The sequence below is a fragment of the Platalea leucorodia genome, assembly GCF_965183815.1.
Source record: "Platalea leucorodia genome assembly, chromosome: Z".
NCBI classification, from domain to species: domain Eukaryota; kingdom Metazoa; phylum Chordata; class Aves; order Pelecaniformes; family Threskiornithidae; genus Platalea; species Platalea leucorodia.
In genome coordinates, this window is record NC_138858.1 from 20,227,189 (window position 1) to 20,254,726 (window position 27,538).

At 38.3% G+C, this 27,538-nt stretch overlaps 1 protein-coding gene across 2 annotated transcripts in view; it reads right to left on the reverse strand.

Moving 5' to 3' along the window:
* Positions 1-27,538, reverse strand: part of PLPP1 (phospholipid phosphatase 1) — a 65,179-nt gene that overhangs the window by 13,015 nt on the left and 24,626 nt on the right. The window contains exons 2-4 of one of the 2 annotated variants that reach the window (XM_082336705.1): positions 23,118-23,269; positions 19,313-19,593; positions 3,805-3,862 (exon numbers count right to left, since the gene is read on the reverse strand). In XM_082336705.1, coding sequence (XP_082192831.1) covers positions 3,805-3,862; positions 19,313-19,593; positions 23,118-23,269 — 491 coding nt within the window. The remainder of the gene's footprint in view (positions 1-3,804; positions 3,863-19,312; positions 19,594-23,117; positions 23,270-27,538) is intronic. The other variant, XM_082336704.1, reaches the window with a different exon arrangement.

Here is a 27,538-nt window from a genome sequence, read left to right on the forward strand (position 1 = left end):
ATACATGCTTGCTTAGACTATTCATTTTGAACAGTTCATGTGGCATGATGTTCTTTCATGTTTCTTTAGCTCTTTTTAAATTCAAGTTATGTATTTTCAATTTGGAATTTTAAGCTCTTCAGCTTCTATCCTTCCTTCTGAACTAAATCACACATTTTCTTCTATATGGCTCCTGAAGCAAGAAAATAAGAGACCATCTAGATAAAATCCCTGTTTCCAGGGTAATGAAGCCCCCAAAATATGAAAGCATTAAAGTCACAACATCCCCAAGAGATGAACTTTAAAAAAAACCAAACCAAACCACCCACCCAGCAGCACCTACAGCTTACACCTTTTGTCAACAACTTCCTTCACATTAAATGCAAAGCCTGAGCTGTCAGTGGTTTCCACGTACTGCCCTCCCTATGAGGTGGAACATGCAGCACAAGATTATGTTCAAAATTGCAGGTTTTTTTCTCCTGTATCAGTGAAGCCATGTAGTCAGAACTCAGATACCACAGTTCCCACTAAGACTTGTGGAACTTCTCATGTCAAAGGTTTAAAGCATCTAAAACATTTGAAAAAGCTGATGAATCACCTCATATTCCATTTTTAATCCATCATGTGCAAGTGCACAGAACAGAAAAAAGCTACAGTTAACTTGTTTGTAATTCAGCAATTCTGCTTTAAGTAACTGAAGCTGCAGAAGTATTTCACTGCTTTGCCTAATGTTTTGCAAGGTGGCTTTACTTAAGCCACACACTTCAAGCATCTCTCATTTCACAGTTGTAGTGTTTTTGCTGTCTGTGGCACAGATCATTTCCCCTTTGATTCTCCCAATATGTTTCCTCATTTTTGAAATGCATAACCTGACACAGTACACATGTTCAGCAAGTAACATTTAAGAGTATGCTTTCTGCAGTATGCACACATGGCAGACTCCTCCAGTCTCTCCAGAAACCAGCATGCTAGTGTCTGGTTATGATTAATGTTGCCTATGAACAATGCCACGTGTTAACAATTCTGTCCTGCTCGTGACTCAGTCCACAGCTGGAGTAAGTGTGCAAGGAGCAGATGAAGCCAGCATCTGCTGACTTGAGTCTGGTTAATGCACAGGTTATCAAGTGCCTCAAGTTTGGTTCAGAGCCAGTGGCAGCACTCTGCCTTGCCACGTGGGCAAAGGGGAGGGTTAGAAAGCCATTTTCCTCACTTTCCTGCAGCAGCTGTCTGCTTGTCTGTACTTTTTAAACTTTTTTTTTTTTTTAAATAAAAAGATCACATTCAATGCAAAGGTTGGTATGCAGTAATACTGTGCTAATCAGCAAGGTAAAAACGTCCTGCACAGGGGTCATTAACCTTCTCCAGATGTCCCTATGAAAGCCTCCCAACAGTTTCTGGATGAATAATCTTATTACAGGACAGAAGAAAGCAGAAGTCTAATCGCTACAAAGCCTCTTATTTGTACTGGGCAATGGCTCAGCCAGAGAAGACAAGAAACTGGGGTGCAGGAATAGATGAAGAATGCCTTCTCCTCCAGCCAGCGCTCTGGCTACTCATTGACAAGTTTACTGAATAACAAGCTGATCTCTAATAAAACACTGTTTAATACTTTTAACATGACATTTGTACTCTTCTAGTTTAAGGGAGCTAGGTAAAGCCCTGCTGTCTTTCAGTTACTGCAGAACTGAGTGAACACAAGGACAGTTTCTGTAGCAGCCTGCTGAGCCACAGCAAGTTTTATTCCATTGCTGAACTGACATTTCAGGACTGACACTGGATTTACAGTATTTCAAAGCAGCAGAGGATGGATTTGACTTCCACTGTCCCACCTCTTCCCCCATGCAGGAAGTTGCTCACACACACACAAAGCCCCAAAACAGTTAAGGTTCATCGTTGTCTCTCCACACAAGCTCCTTTGCATGGATTGAAAAACACCATGCCACAGGCAACAACAGAAAGTATTATTCAACCCACGTGAAGTTAGTATCTTCAAAATAAAGAATTCTTTACTTTCTTTGCCAAAGGCTGCATTTTTTGAAATCCTAGTAAGTTAAACAAGCAAGGTCTGAAGTCCAAGCTTCTATTATATTGTATTAAACTAAAGATGGCCTCAGTATTACAGCAAGGGCGGGGGGGGGGCAGCCAGCCAGGGCACACGCAGGTTTTAATTAACATGCAAGGTTTGAAAATAGCAACTCCTCTCTCTCAGTCTGTACCAGCTGAGAAGCCCTCCTGACCATCACCATTTCCGCAGGCTGCAGCAAGCAGGACTCTCCTTATGCATGCATGTAGATGGAGGTAAAAGTTCAGACACATTTAGATCCCTGCCAAATAACTGCAATCCAGTCAGTATAAATTATAAGCCGTGCTCACTGCCACACACCTAGGAAGTTTCTTCTTGTCTAAGTTTGTGCTTCTGAGAGATAACAGTATCACATTCTCATGTTGCTCAACAAAACCATGCACGGAGAAGTTGGATCAGAAGGGTATGGCTGAACCCAATGGAGCAAATTGGTATTAGGTTGCTATATAGCAGTAAGTGGTCCACTGTACTATGGAAATAGTGGTTTTGGAATCATATCTCAAGTGGACGTATATAATTTTGGAGACTGCCAGTCATAATGAGCAAGTAAAGACACTTCATTTTTTTTTTTTTAAACACAGCTGACAGCCAGGAAGTTGCATTATATTCTAGTCAAATCCAGGACATAATACTTTTATGAACTCTTTGTATTTATGTTAAAGACAGGTAAGAGGGGAGAGAAACTAAACAGGTTTAACCATAAACAAACTGCCATGATAGATCCAAACTGACCACTGAGCTTCTGAAAAAGCTTTATTTTAAAGTACGGTTTAAAAAGGCCTATGTCATACTGAACAGCCACCCATTTCTGCATGTGGTTGTGGGGTTTTTAGTTTATTTTGAATAATATATCCATTCCCTGTGGATGTTATACTATTGCCAAGAGACAGTGAAAAAATCAAAAATGCAATCAAAATGAGAAGGCAAATTGAATCTGAGCTCTGTGAAGATCCTGGCATGTATGTATTATGTTAGCAATTTATACCGAGGACTAGCGCTTAATTTTACAACTACATGAACAACAAAATTGCACAAAGTTGTTTAATACCTTCTGTGTTACAAACTAGCAGGGGAAGAACAACCAAATCAATCTTTCAGTGTTACAAAGTTTATCCTAGGAGTATATAAGATAATTTGCCCTAGCTGACTTGAAATGATTTGAACCAAAATATTTTAGTCTCCAATTGAAGCATTAGTGAATTGATTTAATCTTACTATTTACTTCCACAGACAGATCTGTCCCCTTGTTTCCCCTCACTCTCCCTCCCTGCCCCTAAAAGATAGGAGAAAATTAAAAGGAATTTAAAAATCCAAGTTCATCTGCTGTTTTGTGCTTATGGGCCAACCCACTTTTGATCAGGGTTTAAGTTTAGGCTTTTTAGTTTCATTAAGTCAGACATATCTTATTATATATTTTTACATGGCTTGCAATACTTTCAATATAACCAAATTTAAGTAGCAGCATATTTTCCAAACCCACTGCCACCAGGTTCATTTTAGACAAGACACACAAGCCAACTACCATATGAAGTATTTTTAGGCATATTGAACATAATTCTGCTTCTTGTCCCAGTATCAGTGGCATTCCCTTACAGCTCCTACTGAGATATCTTCCATTATGTCAGACAAGATTCCTACAAAAGCAGTGTCCCTTGCACAAAGCGGCCAACTAAATATTTCATTTTTGTACTAGGTAACCAGCAGACGTTTTATTCCCATTTAGATGGAAAGAGCATACTTACTGCTAGGAAGAGCATGCAGTACATGGAGAATGAAGAATGGCCAGAATAAAATGATAGTCTGGAAGAGAAGAGAGCAGATATCTCATTATTTTTCTTTCGCAACACTCAGTCTACAGTGATATTAATTTATATTACACAAGTGAACTGGTAAAATGCAAACACTCCATGCTTTTTCTTCAAGGAGGCTATCCAGGCACAACAGCCATCACTCATGTCCAACAACAGCTTTTGACAAACAGCACAGACTTTTCTACTTCGCAGCTATCCTATTCCACCGTTAAGTTGATCTCCGCATCAAGCAGTAACTACTAGCTCTTTGACTGAAGTTTGAACAGCAAGTGAACACATCCTCAAAGCTAGAAATCAAGTGTCCTTTAAAGCAGTACATTTGTTTCATTTTCTTGATAAATACCAGAATACTGTAAATGTTATAAATTTTAATAATTACTTATCTGATAGTCACAGTATGTGTATGAGAACAAATGACACATTAACCACCCCAAACCAACTAGTTGCATTTAGTCACAATCAAGAGGCAATAGTTAACAACTTGTCTCTAGATGTTTATACCACGTATACATTTGTTAAATGTACCGATTCATACAGACCACGATCATCTATCATTGAAGGGCAGGAGAAAAGGCAGGAAGGCAGCTCATTAGCCAGTCAACTGCAAAAGATGACACCTCATCTAGTATTTGTAGAAATAGCTTCATACTGGGCTATCTCATTTAAAGAGTGTCAACATTGCCTTCAACTTGTGAAGCTGAAGTCCGGACTGAAGGGTCTCAGCAGTTGATGGTGACAGTCCAGGGCGCCTTTGGCAAGGTCTTCCCCTGCACAAGTGGCTTCTGCAAGGAGGTGAGTATGGTAAAACAAATCCCACCTACCTCTTCGTCAAGAAGAGTGGGCAAAACAGAAATACATTTCTAATTCAGTTTTAAGTGGAGAGACGAAAGAAACTGTACTTAAACCATTTTTTCTATTTTATGTGCAGAGCCTTGGAACAGTGTTGCTTCATAGGCTATCAGCCAGGTCTCAGCCATGCTTCTGCACAATTTAGCTACATAACACAGCACTCCTCGCTTAAGAGTCTGGCATACACAAACAAGGCTGACTTAATAAAAAGTTTCATAGCTCTCCACACTGCCCTCCACCATATCCAGCAGGTCCCTGTTTAGGTGCCTCAGCCACGCAGAGAGCCTGAGGCCAGGGAAATTCCTGGTTTAGGGAGACATTTCTACTCTTTGCACCAAGATTGATGTAGGCAGCTCTGATGTGCAGTAAGATAATTGGGTTAAACATTGACTACTCAAATACCACAGAGAAGGCAATAAAACAATCCTGTGCACAAGCGAAACTGCTAAACTTCCTGCATTAATTTGCATGTACAACATTAAGAAACTGCATCAGACATCAGAAAAAACAATGTAAGTTTCCTCCGTAGGTTTTAGAGTTCTTGGTTTACATTTGATTCAAAGCACTGCCAATAGTTTTCAGTTTCAGAGATATTAAATAAGCAATCTTGAAAAGAGTAAGGTGACTTGTGTGTGTGAATGTATATATATATTCACACACATCTCCACAGATGTTTTTCAACTCAGTTCTTGAATAGAAAAACTATATTGACAATGTGTTATATTCAGATGTTTAAAATTCAAAAACATTAAGATTACATTTTAGCTAGATATCCCTTCTCCACTTTAGTACTCTAACTCTTCACTAGTTAAAACCTCTGGGCGAGAGTCCTCTATGCAGGCCAATACAGTAAGCATTTGGAAGAGCTCTGTCTTTCAGACAAGCATGTCATTTGAGCCACGAAAGCAAAGCACACTGTTCTACAGAACAGACGATACAGAATAAGGAATTCCTGGCTCCTAAGCCAATATTTTATCCACTTACTTTGGGGCTATTCCTGTTGTCCATAAGATGATGTGGTATTGCCAACTGAAGGAATTCAGAAGGCTAATAAGTGAGACAGGGAATAAATACAATTATTTAAGTTTATTTTTGAATTCCTATATCATTTTAAAGGTGTTGTTGACTACTGGCATTCTTGGTTTTAGGAATGTTATTAGCCCAACATAACATGCCTTGTTCCAAGTTGAAGATTACGAAATTTGAATGCATTCTCATCAGGCACAGATAACTATGTTGTACATGATTGAAAACGTGCTTAGCACATGAAGTATTGCCAGAAATACAACTGGGACAAGGTATTGATCCAACTTGTACACTGTGCAATCCCAGTGCAATTTCTTTGGCAATACTGCCGTCTCTAGACCTCTTTAAAAAACAGACATATTAAAAAAAACTAAAACCCTTTCAAACGCTAAGTTTAACAATGGAAAAATTTCCCAATGATTCCACAGCACGCAAACATCTTCCCAAAGCCAGGAGAACATCCTGTCTATCAAACCAGCCAAGCGGCTGCACAGCCCAGGCTTCTTTGTGATCATGCTGCAACTGTTGGCTTGCCATTAGCCAGCATTTCAAAAATAAATACATTTTTAATTAAAAAACCAGCCAGTATTTACTAGTACCAAGAATGCAGAAGTATTAGAATAAAATACGTTTATAAATAAAATGGTATAGACAACCCTCAAAACCCCTACCTTTCACGAATGAAGGAAAGGCTAAATTATCCCAGTAGGAATTTGCACATAAGATTTCAGGACATCTTTTTCATATGAATATTAGAACAGTATCCAGTGAAACTGTAGTGTCATGAAATAGAGTTGGTAAGTACAAAGTCTTGTTTTGATTCTTTCCAAAATTGCAGAGTCTGGCATCAAAAGAACAGCTTTGCAGAGATTCATGCCTTTTACTCCATAGATACCTACCTCACAGATCACTTCTGATGGGAGGAACAAGGCTTCATTTTAACAGGAAAAAGCACAAGCTTTAATTATTTCCACTTGCCAATATATTGCTACCAAGATACACGAATGCCTTAAGCAGCAACAAGAAACCAGTTTCAGGTCTCAGTTGAGGTCTAAAGTATACTCTCAGTTTCCAATGTATACAGTACAGCTGGACATCTCAAAAAGGTCTTAAAACAAGGTAATTTAAGGGCTGTTTACCCTTCTTAAAACTTAGCTTTGCCACAAATTTCACATGGTTTATGGTAAAGACAAAAGTAAAGATGCTATATTTCCTTAAAAAAGTTGCCTTAAGACTGACAATAACAAACTGTAGCGACTTGTTGTAATCAGTCTGCATAATTGAACTGAACCACTCAGTCCTTTTAGCCAGGATTTCTAATCCCAGATAAGCAAGTCTAAGACAGATTGCCTTACAGGACTTGACACCAACAACCATTTAATTCTGTTCTATTCCTTTCCATGTACAAAGGCAACTTAGCCAAGGGAGCAGAGCCCACCTGATAGAAGGTACCGTTTCTTCAATTAGTAGAAAAATAAAACATAACACACAGCAAGTAAAAGGATCATTTGTCTTACACTGTCACTTGCATGAAAGACCATGTTTTAAGTAGTAACTTCTGCTTGGCAGTTTTTTGTGAAGTACATTATTTCATAAGTGAATTGCTGAACACTGGAGCTCAGCAAACAAGTTTGATGCCATGTCTCCATATAATATGTTTGTAAGGACACCTGAATATGCAGAAACATTTAAGCAAAGTGCAGGAGCATGACAAGGAAATGAATAGCCTTAGTGAAACACAAGGCTAGGAAATAGCTAAATACGTATGGCACAGTGGAGCATTAAATGGTGAGAAATTGAAGTGTTAGAAATGACAGCAGAAGAGGATAAACCAGAAGAAAGTGTATCTTATGGTGCCACAATAAACCTGGCAGAGGCTGAATGATAAGGCAGTCTTCCCAACTTAACTACTGAATTATGGAATGATCCCTTAAGAGAAAAACGGGAGGCCCAGCAAAACATTATGCACACTCCCACATCAAAGCAAATAAAAACACCCACTGGATTAGCCAGAAAGTCCTTTCTATCCTCAAGTTCTCTGGATTCTCCAAGTCTGACTCAAAGCTTCCACTGACATTTGTGCTACCCGTTCCATTGATCTGGAGGGAGTAAGTGCCAGGCAGAGCTGCAGCTCAGCACGTCTGTGTTGAGTAAGCCAGAGAGCTCCACACACTTGTCAGGGAAATATTCCTAGAGGACATGGTTTAAAGTGCTAGTCCTATGCTTAAGCTGAAGCACCATTTCCTTTAAAGTCAGTTTTCTCTGCATTCAGCAATCAGCATGTCACAGCACCCGCTCTTTTTTCAAGTGCTAGACTTGCATGAGTACAACTTTCAAGATCAGTGCGGGTTGAAAGGTTTAAGGACTCTGAAATAAGCGCCTCTGATTACTGCAAAGAAATGTTTAAATGCACTAGCAGTTCATCTGTTTTAATAATAACAGGAACTACTCAAACTGATTTTCAAGAGACAGTATTCCCAATTTCTCCACTTTGTTCCTTCTCTGCCAGTAGTTAAATCCACACATAAGTACAAAGACTTACACTTACAGAGAGGAAAAAAGCTGCCAGAGTCTTTCCAATTCAGTAATCCTCATCTGGACAATTTTATCAACAAAGGTGTTTCAACATGAGACTTAATAATTAGTGTCTTGCCCAATTCCCTAATCATATTTGGGGTGAGGGGTAGATCCACCCAGCTCTACTTTAAGTAGTGCCAGACAGTGAGAAAACTTCACCAATGCTGACACTTAATACACATGAGACTATGCCCAGTTTTTTGCAGACAGTTACACATTTTTGCTTTTACAGGCTATCTTACCATATGCTTATCTTACACAAATGAAAATTCCCTGCTAATCCTACTGACATAAAACTGATCTAGCAGGTTCTAGGAAGAAATAGGCAACCTTTTTCTAATTTCTAACCACCCTCCCCACCACCCCCGTTTTGAAACAAGCCCTGCAGGCAGTGCAAGAAACAGGGGTATAAAGTAACCTTTTCCCAAGCCCAGATCAACATGAAGTGGTTTTACTCAGTTACGTGTACTACAAGGCTTGTCTTCACTGTGAGGCTGGCCAGGTTTTGAAATTTTTTAAAAACTTGTGCTGACATAATTTGTTGGGGTTTTTCCCCCCCCTCTCTGGGAATTTGAGAGATATCTCACAATACATACAAGTATGCAGATATCATGTAAGTTCTATTTAAACAGAAATATTACACACTGATAGAACAATTTAACTGGGCAATGACTAGTTAGCTAGCTAACTAATTCCGCATCTATCAGCAGCAGTTTGTACCAGCAGCTACTAGAGGAATAAACTTCATGGTAAGATAACCAGTAAGGAAAAATCCTCATCCCCCTACTATTTTTTCCTTTTCAAATGAGCAGCAGTCAACCTGCACCTTTAACTTCCAAATATTCCAAAGTTTTATCTAGGGAGCAAGAAGTTACCAACTCCTGGCATTCGTACCACACGTAAACATTGTAATATCAAGAGCTCAGAACAAAGTCCAACCAACTGGCATGCTGCAATGGCATTCCATAAATTCTCTTTTGTCAGTTTTGACTTTGTCACTCAATTTAACTGAACACAAAAGGAAACTTTAACTTTCCACTACCTTTCTAGTTAGCCTCCTCCAATAGGAAAAAACAAAACAAAACAGAACTTTGTTTACTTCTCTTTCCTAGTAATCCCCTCTCAGGAAAAAGTGAAAATAGCGGCAAGGGGGACTCACACCGACATTTCTGAAGACTAACAGTTTGCTCTCATGTGCATCAGATTACAGGCTTCTGTTCCATTAACCATGTCTGCACAAGTTATCCACATAATACTGTTCTGACTCACAGGAGTGTTATTATCATTTTACATAAAGGGAATGAGAACAAAAAAGATAATCCCTGTTAAAGCAGGGATTTTATTGTTATTCCCTCTAAGAAATCACTTGGGCATGAAGCACTCGGCAAGTCTGCAGAACCCTTTGCCCAACAGATTTTTATAATCTTCAAAGGGGTAAAAGGGAAGGGAGGCAGCAGGAGAACTGTTAGCATTAAGGGGATTTCAGTTCCTACGGTACTGTTTGAGCAATACACAGCTATACACACATCCAAAGTTTTATCTGAAGAGACTTCTTCCTTCCATTGACTTGGACATAAGCTTTGAAAATCAGTGAAATTCTGCCAAGAATGAGAAGATGCATCTACTTGCTTGATTAGCCATATCTGGCTTCCAAATAATTTTCAAGGTGTAACAAACATAAGTTACAAATTTTGAATTCCAATGAACTTAAGCATGATAAACTACTGAAATAGCGGACAGACTGCAAGCATAGCTTTTTCTGAAAACCGTTAAAAGGTGAAGAGTTTTATTTTCAGTTATGAAAATGAATGCTATCCATCACCACTGAGAAAGACCAATTCACATTAGGGCAAAGGAGGTGAAAGATCAGAAACACGATCCAGATTGCAGAATTACATCTCAATTGGTTACAGCATGTTCACCTTTCAGATTCGATTCTCCCTACTGCCACTGAGTTTCTACTGCAAAGGCAGCTCTTTATGCTTCTAGATCAAGTACAGCCCCATTCCATCACCCATTGTAGCCCAGAAGCTTCTAAAGTTTAAATATTTAAAGACTCTCATTCACTACCATATTTCAGATTTTTCCTTCCATGTAAAATTAAGTGTAGGTGCCCTGACTAAGCTCCAATTCTCAGAAGTGGTAAATAACTTCATTAGGACTGGAAGTGTTGCCAAATCAGTCATGTTGCATCTTAAATAACAGTAATGACAGAAGGGTGAGAAGCAGTGTTTAAGGAAAAAGTTGCACCATCTGAATAATTGTACATGTATGTGACATTCCATTCATCCCTTTTAACTGTTTTGGTATCCAAGCTCCTTAAGATTTTTTTTTTTTGCATATATCTTTTCAGAAGTGAAAACTACTGAATTAGCCTCTGATGAAAACTCCTGAACATTTAAGTTTCAATACTGTAGAGCACTTCACAGGTTAAAAGCTGCATAACAGAAATAATCAGAATTGGCTTAGGCTCTTGGCTTAGGCTTAAAAACGCCAAAGCAAACCAATTGCAAAGTCTATCTAATGAAACAGCGGAAAACAAAAGTATTAATTAAAATATAAGTAAGTATTGTATGAAGTTGGGTGGGTTTTTTTGTTGTTTTTTTTTTTTTTTTTTAAACACAGTTACAGTTTTGAAGGTGTACATAGAACAGACAACATAAGAGTTTCAAAAGTTTGGTTGAACTTCAAAACAAAGTTATGCAGGTTAGTCCCATCCCAGCTGCCTGGCATGGGTGCCTAGCTACCGGGAACTGCTCTGAGTGATTCAGCTGCACTCAACCTGCATGCGTGAGCACAACCTACGAAAGAGCTCTAAACGAAGCCGAAATAAAATTCCCAGCAAATAATTGGCAAAGGGTACCACCTTGGCAACTGTGCTGAAATAATTATCAAGGTCAAAACAGTCAGCTCTAATTTCCTAAAGACTTCTTTGAAGATTATATTTTGAGTTTGCAGTAGCAGACTACACACAGCTTGTTTTGATTGCAGTCAGCATGGGAGCAATACATCAACTGAAGTAGGGAACTGTTTTTTCCTTTAGACATCTGACTTGTGATATGAATCTGTACATTATTAATAAAATTATAATTATGAAACTTAACAGCTGCGTTATCTGACACCACAAACAGAACAAAGTGGCAGACTGAAATCAGAGACCTTCAACTATCCAAAGTTAAACTCAACTTCAGAAAGCGTTTCACACACACGTACACATCCCTACCAGTTGCAGAAGTCTGCTTTGGAGCCTAAAAGAGTTCAGACTGCACAGAGTGCCTCTGAAGTACCTAGACTTGTACAACAGGGCTTAATATTTACCACTTCAGCTTCAAAGGTTTCACTTTTGTGTATGTGCTTAGTGAGCTGATGAATAAAACAGAAAGGACAGCTTCTTGATCTCCCTAGTCACCAGGTTTTCAGTGTTCCTCCAAACCCTGAATTCTGAAATTTGAGGTCCCACCCCAACGTCAATACTCAGTAAAAAAGCTAAAAAGTGATATCTAACAAAAATATTTAGAAAGCAGTGATTGCATTATTATGACAAACCTGCACTGCTCAGCTAAAAATGCAATAAATACTGCATCCAAGAAAAATTTGTAATAAACGCAGGAAGCCTGAGGAGGTAGATTAAGAGCCCTTTAGCACACACCTAGGACTATTACACATAGGAAAAAAAATAATACTTCACACTGTACAAGAATATGTGCTGCTGGGAATTAGTTTAACCAGTGTTAAAGCAATAGGATAAGTCAGCAACCTGTACTGCATGCTGCAACCAAATTTAGCATGACTACAAGAGGAGGGCATTAGCAGCCTAAATGAACATGCTGGCATCCAGTTCATCTTCTGAACACCCATACCACTGCTCTGTTCCTCCTCCTTTATATTCAACTGTCCTGTTAAGGAAGAACATGGATTTTGGGAACAATTAATAAAAAATTATTTTGTTCTAATTTGATTCTAAAGCTCTGAAAAATTAAAGCATGTCCTCAGAACTGATTTACAACATGACTCAAGCTTCAGCTACAAAAAGTTTTAACAGCAAATTCCTTTTAATACATACTACAGAAGATAATTAAGGCAACCACTTTAAGTACATCCACTGTCAGTACTCATTTGTAGATCACCTGCACCACCTTCTATTTGCTCAGAAAACAGAGGTTATGCAAGACATAGTATGGATGCACATGCATAATACACACACACTCTTAATTGGCTAGTTAGAAATCTGCTATCATAGCTAAACTTGTTTCCTTAAAGCACTAATCTGTCACATGACTGTTTAGACTTATATTCTCACATCCTGGAGAAAGGATCTGAACTCCTATTTTCTACTCCCAACTTTGCAGTGTGTTAATCGAGGAAGAACATGTTATGTTTATGCCTTCCCATCTGCAACTGTTCCATGTCTCATAGCAGCAGCATGATAATTAAGCACTTTACAACCCTGGAATAAAAAAAGCTGCTTGGTTTACCTGAAGATTATAGAATATTGCTATATGTGTGTAATACCTCTGCTTTCTCCATTTTAAAGAACATTAAAAAACTGGGGGGGTGAGATGTTTGCTACATACATTTTTTTTCCTCTAATGAATACTGCCCCCTCCACTTTCAGGAGCAGAAATGCGAACTGTCTCCCTGTACAACACTGAAACCTCTTTGTTATGGAACTAGTGGCAATATTTCAGTTTCAAAAATGTGAAAGAAAGTTTTTAACTGCATTCATGAACACTTCTAAGTTTTGTTATATTTTTTTGAAAAAAAACAAAAGGTGGACCCAGCAGTTACCCAGATTTGAAATTCAATCCAGATTTTCCAGTTGCAGTCCAAAAGGCACACATCTATGACTTATGAAATCCAGTTTGGAGCAGATCTTATATATGAACACAAAATTTTATCAATACAAAATTTATTCTTAACATTATGTGGATAAAACGTAAGCTTAAATAGTATCAGATACAATATACCTGACCTTTAACCAAGGCTTTAATGTGCTGTTTGTGCTGCCAACTTTATAACATGATATATATATACACACACACAAAAGTGACAGCACAATCCTAAATTAAGTTCTAAAAATACTGTAAGCTGTATATAGCACCTGCTACATTGTTTGATAACTAAAAAAGACTGTCATTCAAATGTTCTTTCAATTACACACAACTCCTCAATACCAGAAGCTTGGTTTGTGGGCATTCTTTGTTGTTTTGGGGGAGGTTTTGTTCAGTTTGGGGTGTTTTTTACTGGGGGGGCTCGAGGGGGTTCCCCCCCCCACTCTTTTTTTTTTTTTTTTTTTTTTAGTTTTTACCTGCTTGTAGAAAGAATTTTATAAGACTGGAGAGAAAAGCCATTACTAAGTTCCTGACAGAACCTTTATTTAATCCACATTTACTGTCTTTGAGATTGGATTTTACAAGCAATAAGAAATACCCATTCTTTGCTTACGATGATACTCCACGGGTTTACAGACACAGTTAAGACTGACCTTTTCAGGCTGGCCTGGTCAAGTGTCTCCTGGATTCCAGATCCTGCTACCTAGGGATTACCAACAGTTGTCTGCACAAAGGCGATCAAGGTAGAATTACCAACTCCTGACTGCCAAAATGAGCTGGGAGCAACCAGTTACCATCGCCACACAATATATTAGTACAGTCTAACAATACAGTCAGAAGGCACTCCATCACCATCTTTAAGTCCTGAAGTACAATACATTTAAGCATAAATAAAAAAGCTTTTAAAGTTGCCTTTTTCCCCCTACCAGAAGCCTAAAAAAATTTTTCCAGACCAATCAAGTGTTAAGATACACTAACAACAAAGGCTTTTTGAGAGTGTTGAAGACTTATCCCACAATTCATATACTAGAAGAAAACAGAAGCTCTTGATGTTCTACTTTATTACTCTAGTAGACATTCAAGCTTCACTGTTTCCAAACTCATTTCAGACAGACAACCAGCAACTACAGCAAAGTACACTCACCAGAGGAACAGTAAAATATTAATTCACAGCTCCTGCTGCTGAACATCTGTGGTTTCTATTAACTCTTTCAGATGCAAGAAAGCCAACAAACAGGATGCATGAAAAATCTGCCACAGACTGGCTAGAGCAGACAGGTTTGGGAAGTATGCCTTAGCTATGAATAAGGAATGGAGAAGTCATCACCTGTCCTTTTGGTGTCCTCTCTGCCTGCTCCTCTTTGAGGAATCTGCGTATCTTGCCAACCAACCCAAAGTCAGGCAAAGGTAAGCAGTAGCAAGCCAAAAGAGAAGGAAGAATTGAACAAGAATGGGAGCTGCAAAAGCCGAAGAGATCAGAGATTAGTAGAGACTGCTCATTCACATGCCCATTCAATCAGGGTTATGAGCCTAGTACACCTACGTATTTTACTGAGCCCTACTTTGCTGATTTGAAAAAGGAAACAAGCATTTGGCAAGTCATTATCTTTATAGGTGCTAAAGAAAGTACCTTAAAGGCAATGCAGTAGCATTAAAGTATACGCTGGTATACTAAAGGTAACATGCCAGTTGCTAGCACCAGTGACAGGAGAACCCCTTGGCTTTGATCTCTCTTCATTCATAGACACTAAAACTTGTGCTTGTATATTAAACTTACTTTTTTAACACACTAAAACAAGTCACTGTCTCCCAGTAAAGAAACTGCATGATACGAAGTTCTGTACCCTTCTACCCACATTTTAAAAATAAGTATCTTACTGAACTGTGTGCTTTAAGCAGAATTTTGCTCTTTGATACTCAAAGGAAAAATCATCTTCACAGGTCAACCACCTTTACTAAGGTACTACTCTTAATATTTATTTAAATGGAATATTACAAAGTTCTACACACAACTAGTTGGCATCAAACCTAGCAACACCTTCATAAAAGCTTGAGAATGCGGTTCTATATAAATCATTCACCCTCAGAAAACTGCCATGAAGTAGCTCATACCAAGCTCCTGTGTCCAGCTTAAATTAAATGCCAAATACTACCTGAAGAAAGGGTTGTCTTACAAAGACATAGAAGAAAAGTACACAGTTTCTAATGCTAATACTTATTTAACCAGCAATTTTTAATAAAACTAGTGATTTCCATGCATATTTTAGAGATCTGCAAGTGCTACATACTTTCAAGTAATATATGCCAACTCTCACATGCATCTCTCAACAAGTATGAATGAGATTTTTTAAGCACACAACTGTCATTGTGATCTCAGCTTAGTTTAAGCACCAGTAGTACTGAAAGTGCAAACACACTATAAAAGTTGTCAAGGAGAACCTAAGCTATTTAAAACTGAAGAGGACTGTTTTCAGCATGATACAGAGCAAACGTGATATTTAAGTCAGCAAGAATTAGCTTATCAAGCTCAGGTTAGAAAGTAAAACCATACTGAAACTAATCAAAACCCACAGGCACTTTATTAATTTAGACAACCAGGCATAAGTCCATTAGTTTATATTCATGATGAAGCAGATCTGTATTTTAGGATGTATTTTAATACTACTGTTACTGATGAACAATAAAGACTAATGATTATCTTTCCCCCATGTCCCCATGTTATACCACAGTGGACACATGCAAAGAGTTGCAAACATCAGATCTGCATAAAACAGTACTGGACCAAAATATGCAACGATGCTTGCCCAGAACACTCTCAGCCTCCAACCATAACTTACAGGCTTCCAGAAACATGGTTTGTTTTTTGGTTTTATTCTTCTAGAAGTTTTTTCAAATGTTTTTTTGAACCCACCTATGAACTTACACATCCCAGCACTGCAAAGAGTTCCACAGTTTACTTAATCTTCTTAATCTTCATGTAGAAAATAATACAAGTAAGAAACTAATTCAAATGTTTCACCTTCCAGTTTTACTATTAGTAGGAAATGGGAACAATTGCTCATTACCTAACTTCTGTACCACTTCTGAAGTATCCTTTAGAGACTTCCATCTTACACCAATCTCTTCAACACACACCCACTTACTCTATTTCAGACCAAGAGCTCTAGATCTACTCAGGGATGCTGTATACCAAAACTGTTTTATAGTTTTGATAAGTATAAAGTTATGAGAAGGGATGATGAAAAGGGATTAGAAGGGAGGAGAGAACAAAACAGAAGAGTACAAAATGCATAGTGGAAGCGCACAATGGATTTTTACACTGGAAGCATTGTTTTCCTGCTATGAATTAAAAAGTAGTAAACAAGATTAGATTCATCTTTTTGACTTTATAGCTGAGCATGAACCTCTAAAAATATTCAAAACCAACCTCAAGTTCTACTACTACACAGGAATAAGAAGTTCAATTCAGAACATACGATTTTGTATGCAACACTGATTGTCCTGTCTTCACTCTTTCTTGGTATTTCTACCTGAGTATTTATTTTATGCAAATGAGGGTAGATGGTAATAAGTTTGCAGTTAATAATTTTGTCCAACTGATCCAGAAATTCACCTCTGGGTTACAGTTTGAGAGCCTCCTGACCTCCTCCAACTTGCTGGAAAACTCACTGCAATCAAACTCCCTCTTCTTCGTGGCTTATTAACTGTAAGGTATGTAGGCACATGACCTAAGATTACTGAAACCACCCTTTCAGATGTAGGGCCCAATTTCCATAAGAAACCCAGAATAATTTAGTGGGTCACTGCATCCATGACATCCACCTGTACAGGACAATGTGCCACTTTCATCTACCCTTCTTTGACCACTCACTAACCTACTTTTTGTTTACAGCTTCCTGTGCATGGAAAAGACTCAGCTGAGAGCAAAAGCACCACAGGTGAGCTCACACTGTAGTCATCACTTCAAGGCAAGCTTTGACCAAAAAGGAGAGCCCTCTTACATCATCTTCTAGGGAGCAACAGGGACAACAGAAAAAGGGAACAAAATGGTAGCTGAGAACACAAACCTAACAGCTCATCAGTTAAGAGACGACAGACAAATCTTGCTTCCAATACAGAAGTCTGAGATTTCAAAGCACTAGTTACACAGGGAAGAACAAAAGCTAAGTGATTGCTGTGCTGTTGTTCCCCCATGTTATTCTCATACACCAAAAAATCTGTTTCCTTGTTTGAGGATAAGCTAACTCTGTTTTGCAGCATCCCAGACAGTTGTATTTCAGGACCATTTTAGTCATTACAATCAACTCAAATTTTCTCCTTTTCCCACTTTACATTTGAGAAACATTTTTAGACTCATGCAGAAGTTCAACTGAAGACTCAGAGCTATGCCCAAATTGAATTTTGACTCCACAGTTTCATGCTGAAAGCCACGCAATTCTGTTTCACAAAGCACCTGAAGATGTGCAATTTTGTTTAAAGACTCATTCAATTTGAAACTTAGACAAGTATCTTTTCACGTAGTTGCGGAATAATAAAAACAACACTTTTGGTGAGTTTAAGAAAAAAGTCAAAACATTTTACCCATGCCACAATGTAATATACAACAAAAATCTGTATTTCCCCTGTCTTGCGTTTTAAGTTGCCACCCTATCTTCTTTTAAACTCTGAAGAGTTCTGCTAACTCACCACACTAAAATTTGCAAAGCTGACAAGATACCAAGACAATTTGTTATCTTGGGGGAGGTAGCATCTCCTTTATTTCAATTATTAAGATTGTTCTACTACAAGTCAGACCTTTGAAAAGTAACATTTAAAAAGTCTGACAGACATGCTGTTTAGAAATTCTTTGTTTTCTACATTTCATGAAAATCCTTCTTTGCTTACTCTGCCTTTTTCCAAACATTTCCTGTAACAGAGATAAAATCTGTACCTTACTAGTCGATATTCTAACTCTACTGGGCTACTCACATGCAAGGAAAGTCCATCCAATAATCAGTGTCTAGAATAGTCTAGAGTAAGCAAATAAAAGTCTAAGCACAATTATCAGCATTAGTAATACACAAAAAGCTGCACATGAAGGACACTCCTCTGCTTTAATCTCTCTAAGAACAAACTCCAATTTGTCTATTTATTACCTGCATAAAGGTCTGCTCATTTTAGGATTATCTGCTATACCGCCTATCTACCATAATGCACTTGCTCCTCTACTACCAACAGCCATTCAAAATAAAAACTGCTCCTGCCACCTTTGAACAGCTGCTCTGCATGACTTGGAACTGGACCTGGTCCCTCACTAAATCAATATGCAACATTTTCCTGTGGTTGCTGAGGAATACCATGCATGCTACTGTAAGATCCACAGGGGACACATGCTAGAAGAGAAAATGAGCACAGAGAACAGTGAGCAAAAACTATCCACGTGTACTTAAAAATCACATGCACAGAGAAAAGTTCTAAGAGGGTATCTAGGTCTTCTGGAAAAAGAATGGTAATGAGTTTCTCTAAAACTAAGCTTCCAGGGAGCTCAAGCAACTCTAATACCAGAAATTATTCTGAACATACTTTAACATTTCCAATAGCATTTAAAAACTGTTTATAACACAGTGACAAAACTCCAATGTGTCAGATGCTTCATTTTTGTTTCCGTGTTATCTTGCTGCAATTAAACTGGCAGGTAAGCATATAAGGTAATGAAATGCCTAATAATGAGAAAACTGAGTAGAGTGATTCTCTTAACAGTCCTCCATATTTTTATATGGATACACCCAGTTTTTATTTGCTTTTATTCTAAATCTGAACTGTTTTCCTTGCTATTCCATATCCAATTTTGAAGGCAGATTTCAAATTCTTCTCTTCATTGGGATGCGCAGACATTTTGGAAACATAAATAGAACCCAAACTGAACACCATCCACATTTTGTAGAAAAGCAGAAATGAATACACAATAATTTATGCATTCCTCTGTACATTAATAAAACAAGTTTTCACAAATTAGAAAAAAAAATCCCAGTGTCTAGACAGGGCTCAAAGTTTAAAATTCATTACAAGAAATTTATTCTAGGAGAAGCACAAAAATGCAGTAGCAATACTAAACACATCGTCCCAGGTTAAGAAACAGGTCTTACAACCAAGTATACATGTTTAGTCAGACTCACCTTCCCTCATTGATTTTTGCTTTGTCTCCTTGACAAGCGAAGTTCTCAATGTAACCTAGACTGCAGTTGATTCGTGTCCAGTCGGGCTGGCACACAGCGAGGAAGTGAGGACGCAGTCTACCTATGGAGTACTTGGCAATGTCTGTCAACGACTGGCTAGCAGCTGCTCCAAAAATGAAGGTCCCAATGGCTTTGTAAATAGTGGCTATGTAGTTATTTCTGACAAATGAATTTGAGTGCAAATTATTATAAAAGACAGAGAGAGTCTCTCCTAGGATGATCTGAAAGAGAAATAAGGATAACAGTTAAAGAAAGACAATAACTTAAAAAGAAAGTTATTACTCTACTGTTGTTAATACTCAGACATGTAGTTTCAGGAATTAATTTTTTTTATAAACATTAAGGTGCAAATTTAAGTTTTCCAAGAGTCAGCAGTAACCATGCCCAAACTTTAAACACTTATGTAGAAGGAAAAAAAAAAAAAACTTTTACCTTACCCTGCTTCATGTTGAACTTAATAATATTGATTTTCAGAATATTTATTAAAACAAAGTCTTCTCAGAGTAACATTTATCCATATTACTTGGCATGGCCCTAATTAGAAACATTTTCTCCAGTATTACATTTTATTCTTCTTCAGCTAAACTTCTGCTGAGCAAAATTTTTCTATTTCATCATAAAGTTGTTAGGTTTTTTGTAAAGCCAGAGACTATTCTGAAGGGTCTGGACTTCATTTCCGGATGTGAAAGGCCACTTATTCAAACAAAGACATTTCCTATTCCTCAGGAAAATTAGATCTTTAGGGCAGAAAAGAAAACTAATGTGTGTAGGGAAAGACAGGCATTACTGAAGTCTTTCCAAGGATTTTTCACCTTGCATGTCCAAGGTATATGCATCAAGCATGCATCAAGTGTTGACAGAAAAGCAGATTTAATTTCGTTTTCCTGCAACTTTATCTTTTGCAGAAAGTAAGTTTTTCCTTAAACCAAGTACAGAACTTCACCCCAGACAGGCTGGATATTGAACCAGACAGTCCCATTTTGTACAGAAAGTCATACAGATGATCAGATGCGTGGGGGACTGTATGCATATAGGTGAAGTGATCTTTAAAAATCCTGTAAAGATTAAATGATGGCTCCATCCGTCACTTGAGAGTGGCAAATCCAGGATCCCGGCAAAGCAGAGCTTTGGTGAATGAATCTGTTATTAGACACTGACATCTGGGCAGACAAAGTAGCTGTCAGCAGCTTTGCACATTAAGGCAAACATACAATCTCATCAGATATGTGATACTGAAGTTTTACGCTCTGCACCATACTGAAACATGGACTGAAGCAGAGAAACACCAGAACATGGACTAAAGCTGAGAAAGTTTTCAGTAAAGTAGATGTTGGTAAGCTCTTATACAGAATCTACCTACCCCAGAGAGTAGCCTTTTAATGAAGATAGTTGAGCAGAAATATCACAGCCACGACTAGTAAAAAATTAATCTCTTTTAAAGAACACTGCTGCAAAACCTGCAATAAGGTCACTTATCACAGTCGAGGCGACAAAAAATTAGGTGATGTCAATGCAGCTACTTCACTGGACACAGACATCAAAGAGTCTTCATCTTCAATAATCTCACTGAGCATTGAGTAAAGGACACCAACATTTGCTTTTACCATCTGACTTCAAAGCAATCTTGACAGAAAAGCCAAATTTTGGAAGTAAAAGATGGCCCCTGATGTTACAAACGTAACTTTGTTAGCTAAATGTTCATACAGGCTCATATGGAGATTGGATAAACTCAAAAGGAAGTATATCCATTAAAAATTACTATATTCACTGAAGCCGTTTCTGACTCAGGAAGGCCCTGAGCTGCAAATGGCTGGTTGCAAAGTACTGAGGGCAAAATATCAATCTTTGCTTGCTCTATTCTTCTATTCTTCCTCACTTATCTGTTTTAACCACTGCTAGAAATGAGGTAACAAGCTAGATGGACTTCAGTTGTGACCAAGTACTGCTGCTCTTAGGCAATACTGACTACCAACAGTAGTAACAGGGTGGAAAAAAAAAATAGTTCTCTTAAAAGGCAGGATCTTTTAGCATAAACCACTTGCCAGTTAACAGAACAGACAAAAACCAGAAAAGTTTTATCTGATCCAGAAGTATTTCTGTAAGTTTTTGAAGCAGTTTTTCCAAGAAAAGGAAAACTAGGTAAGTCACAGTTTTGATTCCCAGCCCCACATTTCTACAGTTATGAAAAATTGCACCCAAGAGCAAACATAAGCTACAAGTTGACCTTTATGTAGGAACCTAGATAAAAATCCATGCAGTCCTTATGCAAGAAAGGGTTAGATTGCCATAATATCTCTCCTGATTTTAAGCCATGAGCCCAGAAAAACAGCTGGCCAATAGTGAGGTTTACATTTAGCTTCTCCTTTTCCAGCTTTGATTCCTAAAATACGCTTGGATAAATATTTATACACCTAAAAATCTTATTTGGCATACAAGAGTTTTAACTCTGCTCAAAGTGGAGCTCTGATGAGCCTGGATGTCACCCAACACAGAGCCATGAGTGGAGTCTGAAGCTTTTTAGCACAGCTAGACAGGGATCTTGAAGCCCCTATTGAAGGGCCATTGTGGAACTCAAGTGCAGTTCCATGAGACTTAGGACACAAAATGTGTAACACTGAAGTTTTATGCTCTGCACCATACTGAAACATGGACTGAAGCAGAGAAACACCAGAACTCTGATGAGGTCAAGCTCTCCCCTCTGCCCATGCCCAAGGACATGCACCCACCACTTTTTGCCCCAGGACTGACACTGTATTCTTCCAGGAGCTGTTTCACTCAACCTAGGTCAAAGAAAGCTGTTGTTTTCTGCCAGGTTAAGGAATTTCACTAGCTTATCCTCGTTCAGACAAGCCACCAGAGGTGACAGAAGACAGGGTAATAGTGGGACCACACCTTTTGTCCATAGTAAGCTATTAGGTTAGCTCAGCTGACAGCATATAATTAAAATCTTAAGATACAGAGACACTATATGCCTGAGCCAGTTCAACTGAGCACGGAGCTGTGGCCAGAGAGGGAGATCCCAAACTGGCAGATGCAGAGGCAATCTCTCCAGCTCACTGATCTGGTGTGAACAGGAAGGAAGGAGAACAGTACCCCGTTTTCAACCAGGTTAGGTGCAGCATGAAAGTGACCCCGAACATTAACACAAATGGGCCCAGTGTTTTATCTTGACCTTCAAGGAAATATCCAGGGCAAAAGTCCCTGGCTACTTACTCTTTTTATTCTAGTTATGCTTTTGATAAATTCTGATTGGAAGCCATAATATTTTCTATTAAAGAACTTAGTATCTGTTGTTACACTTCCACACACAGAAGTATTTCCAATGACTCTGTAGCTGGTAAAAATGCTGACTTAATAGGTCATGCAAAATTGTATTCTGAAAGTAGTAGCTCCCAAAATAGAAAAGCTTGAAACAGTCATTTAAAATACATTAGTGTTATTCTTAACTGATATGGTAAGGGAGGAAGTTTTTATCTCTCAGACTATAGAATTAAGCCTCCATAGTTGTAAGGTATTCTTTGTCTGTTCTATAATTCTAGTTGTTTGACGTTCATTAAGGAAAACCTTTTAGTTATTCTTGCCAGAACACCATTTCTACTGCTTTAGCACCTGGTCTAAGGACTTTATTTTAAAGTCAAGAAATCTTATAAAGCGCAGTTTTAGAAGTCTGTATTAACAGATTGCCCCTCCTCCCGCTTCCCCACCCCCACTGAAATCAAATGCAATGAAGAAAAGTTTAACTTACAACAATTATACTGAAAGGAATAATTATTGCTGCTAACAACTTATAAGAAATGGTGTCCTCTTTGTATGGATACCGGATGGATTCATCACTACAGAAAACTCCTCTCTGGAAGGGGATACGTCTTGAATTGAGAATTGCAAAAGGCAAGCCAGCTAGCAAAAAGGAATAAAAAATACATTACAAAAGCAACACAAACTCTGGCAATGATTATACCCCCACATTTCCAAAGAGAAGTGCACGAAGAGGAATGGGCATGCAGCAAGTTAGAAGGTTATGCACTTCCTTTGGCCAGTGACTACTGCCTTGTCTTTGCAGCTCCCAGAAGGACTGTTGAATGAAGGAGATAGGATTCCTCTCACCTTCGTTTGTGGCACATCAAGTATGGAAGCATGCCGAAACCGTGATTGAGTAAACAGTTCATTGACAACCACTGAGTTGCTCAATCTGCTGCTACTGCCACAATTATCAACTATTCTTTTATATTTCAGTGAGCAACAGTTGCCCCTTTATACCTTCTCTGGACAGCTTCACAAGTCAGAAGAGCATAAACTGCATTTCATGAAAGCAGAAAAGGGGTGCTCCTCAGGGAGTGCAAGTGCAGAGGGAGTTTTCAGGAAGAGATATGGAAAAACGGAAAAATTACACATGCATGCAATCCCCTCACTTCCACACACATACACCAAAAAGTTCCCTGGAGCAATGTGGTCACTGCACAAGCCCTACAACCTCAGGGCATGGAGATTTTATTCCTCTCTTTCACAAAAGAGGAAGCCTTTGGCTCATCCTAAACTCAACAGAACACAAAATTAAGGCACATGATGCTTTATGCTATTGCACCTCAAGAGACCTGCAACACTAACCAAAACTAGTCATTTGAACAGCAAAGTTTAAAAAAAAAGCTCAAAATAGAATACAAATTACTACAAACTAATTGAATCACATTTTTAAACCCTGATCCTTCACCCTTGACACACATACAGCATCTGCACAACCTGTTTGTGTACAGGGATGAATACACTCAGAAAGAAATAGCTGTATGGAAAAAAGAAGTGCGGGATTACCAAGAATTTCAACAAAACAATAAATATTCTTCTTGAACTTAGGGATGTACGGCCCAGTGGCATTAAAGTGCTTAAGAGCCCTTGATTTTGTGCTCAAAATTCAGTAGTATTTCACATAAAATGCATACCAATTTAGAGTTAGAAAACAAAAATCATCTGGGGGGAGACACTCCTAATCTACCAGTATGGTATAGGAAGGATGAAAACCAGCCTCCTTCCTTCCTTCACACCAGAGAAATATTACTGCAGTCTCAGTTGTCTCCTCAGGACCTCTGTGTCAAGGCATAGCCCACCTCTTCCTTTCCATATACACAGCTACCCCCAAATAAGTGTGTACAAACAGAAGTAAACACAGAAAGAACAGGAAAAAAAAAACAAAGAATATAAAGATACCAACCAAGCAGTAAGAGAATTGTTAGGGAAGAGAAGAGAAACACCAAGTTACACAGTCAGGATTTACAAGAAGATAAAGGAAGACAGACCTAGGATCCTTTTCAAACCTTTTCCCCCTTTAACCTCTACCCATGAAGTCCTCCAAACTAAGCCCAACTCCTGGGCCCATCACGAATGATATATAGTGAAACTGTGGTTTCATCAGTGATCTGCTATCAATTTTGTTCTTCACACCATAAAGTGACTGCTTAAAAGAATGCTTCAGTTTGAAAACAGACACAGAAGAACAAATAAACTCATGCCTCATAAGGTGAAAATTTCCTTGAAGTGACCTCTGATGAATGACACACAGCTTTGTTCAACAACCAAGCAGTTACAGTCTTATCATAGTGTCCATGTATTCCAGCTAAGCCCATCACAAAAAAAAAAAAAATCAAGTATCTTCTGTGCTGTTACAGTCATAAAGTCAACAGCATGCAAAACCTCCCCTCTGAAAGTGGCAGAAAAACACTGTCATTGTGAAGAGGTGTTGTTTCCAGTTCCACACCAGTGGGACTACAACTGACCCAGCTCTGGAAGCTGTCCAAGTACACCAACAACGCAGAAGGACAGCAGGATGGGCTAAGAGCCAAGCCAGAGCCTCGCCAAAACACTGAACCATTCAGACACCAGCCAGCACACAGCCCTGGAGCTGGACTCTGCTGTGCAGTGCAAAAAACAGTGCCTTTCCTACCAGGAAAAAAGTCCCTCTCCCTTTCTCCTACTAGCAAGAATAGCCAAGATTTTGAGAAATGCCACAGCCCAGAAGTCATTTCTGCCCTCCCCTTGTGTTGGTATTGTGACAGCATGTCATGATATATCATCAGTTGTTTATTATTCAGCTAACTTATGCAAGGGAGGTGGCAGAAGCAGTGTGCAGTCATAGTGAGAGAAGGTGACTTGTCAACATAATGCCGTGGTATGTTTCCAACACCATTTATTCTATAAAGTATGTACAGAATGAAAACTTCATCCTTTGCCCTGCACACACACTATCACCAAGATTCAAGACCATATATTTGAGAAAAATGTACTTTTTAGATCTCCAGAATTGGAGAATGAGGCATACACAAATGAGAGTCTCTTGTCAACTTTACTTCTTTAGACTAGTTTTAATCATCATGGTAAAGCAGTTGCTCTCAAAATTAAGTTCAGCCTGGAAAAACCTTATCACAGCTTCAGCACACTGCCACAAATACTTGCAATCATAGTTAGGTGGTGTCACTGACATCACATTACTGGCCCTGCATCATCCTTTTTAAAGACCTGCTCTATGAATAATGGTGTCATGGTGGCTTACTCCTCATTTCCTCCTACCCACACCTGAATCTTTCAGCTTCTCAGGTGGAAAATAAAATTTTCAGAGTGCTGAGGTTATTCAGGAGTTTTGGGGGGCATTGGTTTTTTTCTTTTTAAATGTAATTACCTGCTGCTAAATCAGAAATGGAAAGCAATGGTATGTGGATCACAGGAATTATGTTCATCATACAGTGACAATGTGTGCTTTTCCATATAGAGAAGCTCCTTGAAATGTGTGCTCACTGTTCAGCAATATTGAGATTATGATGTAATTAGTCTGTAATTGCTTGCAGCACCTTTCTTTATCAAGATCACACAAACAAAATACCAAATAACTCAAAGTTTGGTTTTGTTTTGCTTTAAGCAATTAAGAACAAGCTAAAATAAGTTACTAAAATTCCTTCTCTTTCCACCTCTTTTACTCTCTCTGAAACCAATCCCACTTTGCTAATTAAGAAAGAAAACTTTGTAAACAATTTCCTGAAGTCATAACCAGTAAAATTTAGGTAAGACAGTATGAGTCTTAAAGTTCTTGGTATCTACCTGGTTTGAAGTAACAATTAATTGGAAGAACTATTGGAAGAAATACAATACTGCTAAAAAAGCTTATATAGTAAACTTAATGAAGTGTTTCTTCAGTTTCCCCCAACTGTATAACAGATTTTAAAAGTAATTCCACCAGTCATTTGTCTTATTGCCGCTCTCAGCAATTTCAGTGCTGAAAGGAGGCATGCTCCATGAAAGCTTGAGATAAAAGTTTTAATTTCTAAAAACTAGATTACAGTAAGATTGATCAGATTGACTTAACACTGTTAAACTGAAAACTAAAGTCACAGAACAACATTTGTAATTTACCTTTTGCTCAATCCAAGGCAGTTATTAGCCTAAAAAAAACATGCCAGTACTGGCTTTTGATGTCTTTTTGGTTAAAGTACTCTCCAATGTCAAAACCCACTCCCTCAGAACAATGCTCCATACAGCAGGTTTAATTTACTTCTTTTAAATACACATGGATTGGCTTCACTATTAGCTGGTGGGAGGAGGGAGAAAATTACAAGTCAAACCAGAGGGGCACCAGGTCCTACTGTTTCTGGCAAGTGAAGCCATTAAGAAAAACTTCTCACAATACTTGGGGTTTTGTTCTGTTTTAAATGAATCGGCAAAGTCTGGTTTTGTGGGATTTTAAGTTTTTTTTTAAAAAACAAACTTAATTTCCAAAATCAAATCAAAATCATTTCAAATATATAAAACTTAAGTACTTTCTGCAGTGCAAGTCTCTCGCCCTTGAAGACAATGCAGAGACAGGGAAAAATACAATTTGGCTTTTTCATTAGTACAAGCAGGACAAACAAACAGAAGAACTGGCACAAGTGATGAAAGAGGCAAAGTCTCCTACTATAGCAAGTACAACAGTAGGGTTTCCCTATAGTTGCAATAGACACATTACTTTTTCACCCTGAGAGATACCATAATTTCAGAAGACAGGAATAAATTTTTTGCACCACAGTAACAATTTCTTAAGTATGAAACCTCCTGGCACAAAAGGACTGGATATGACTGAAGACACCAAATTATATTTGTCTTCATAAAGCTACAACTATTATTACTGTCAAGGTCTTTAACTTCCCA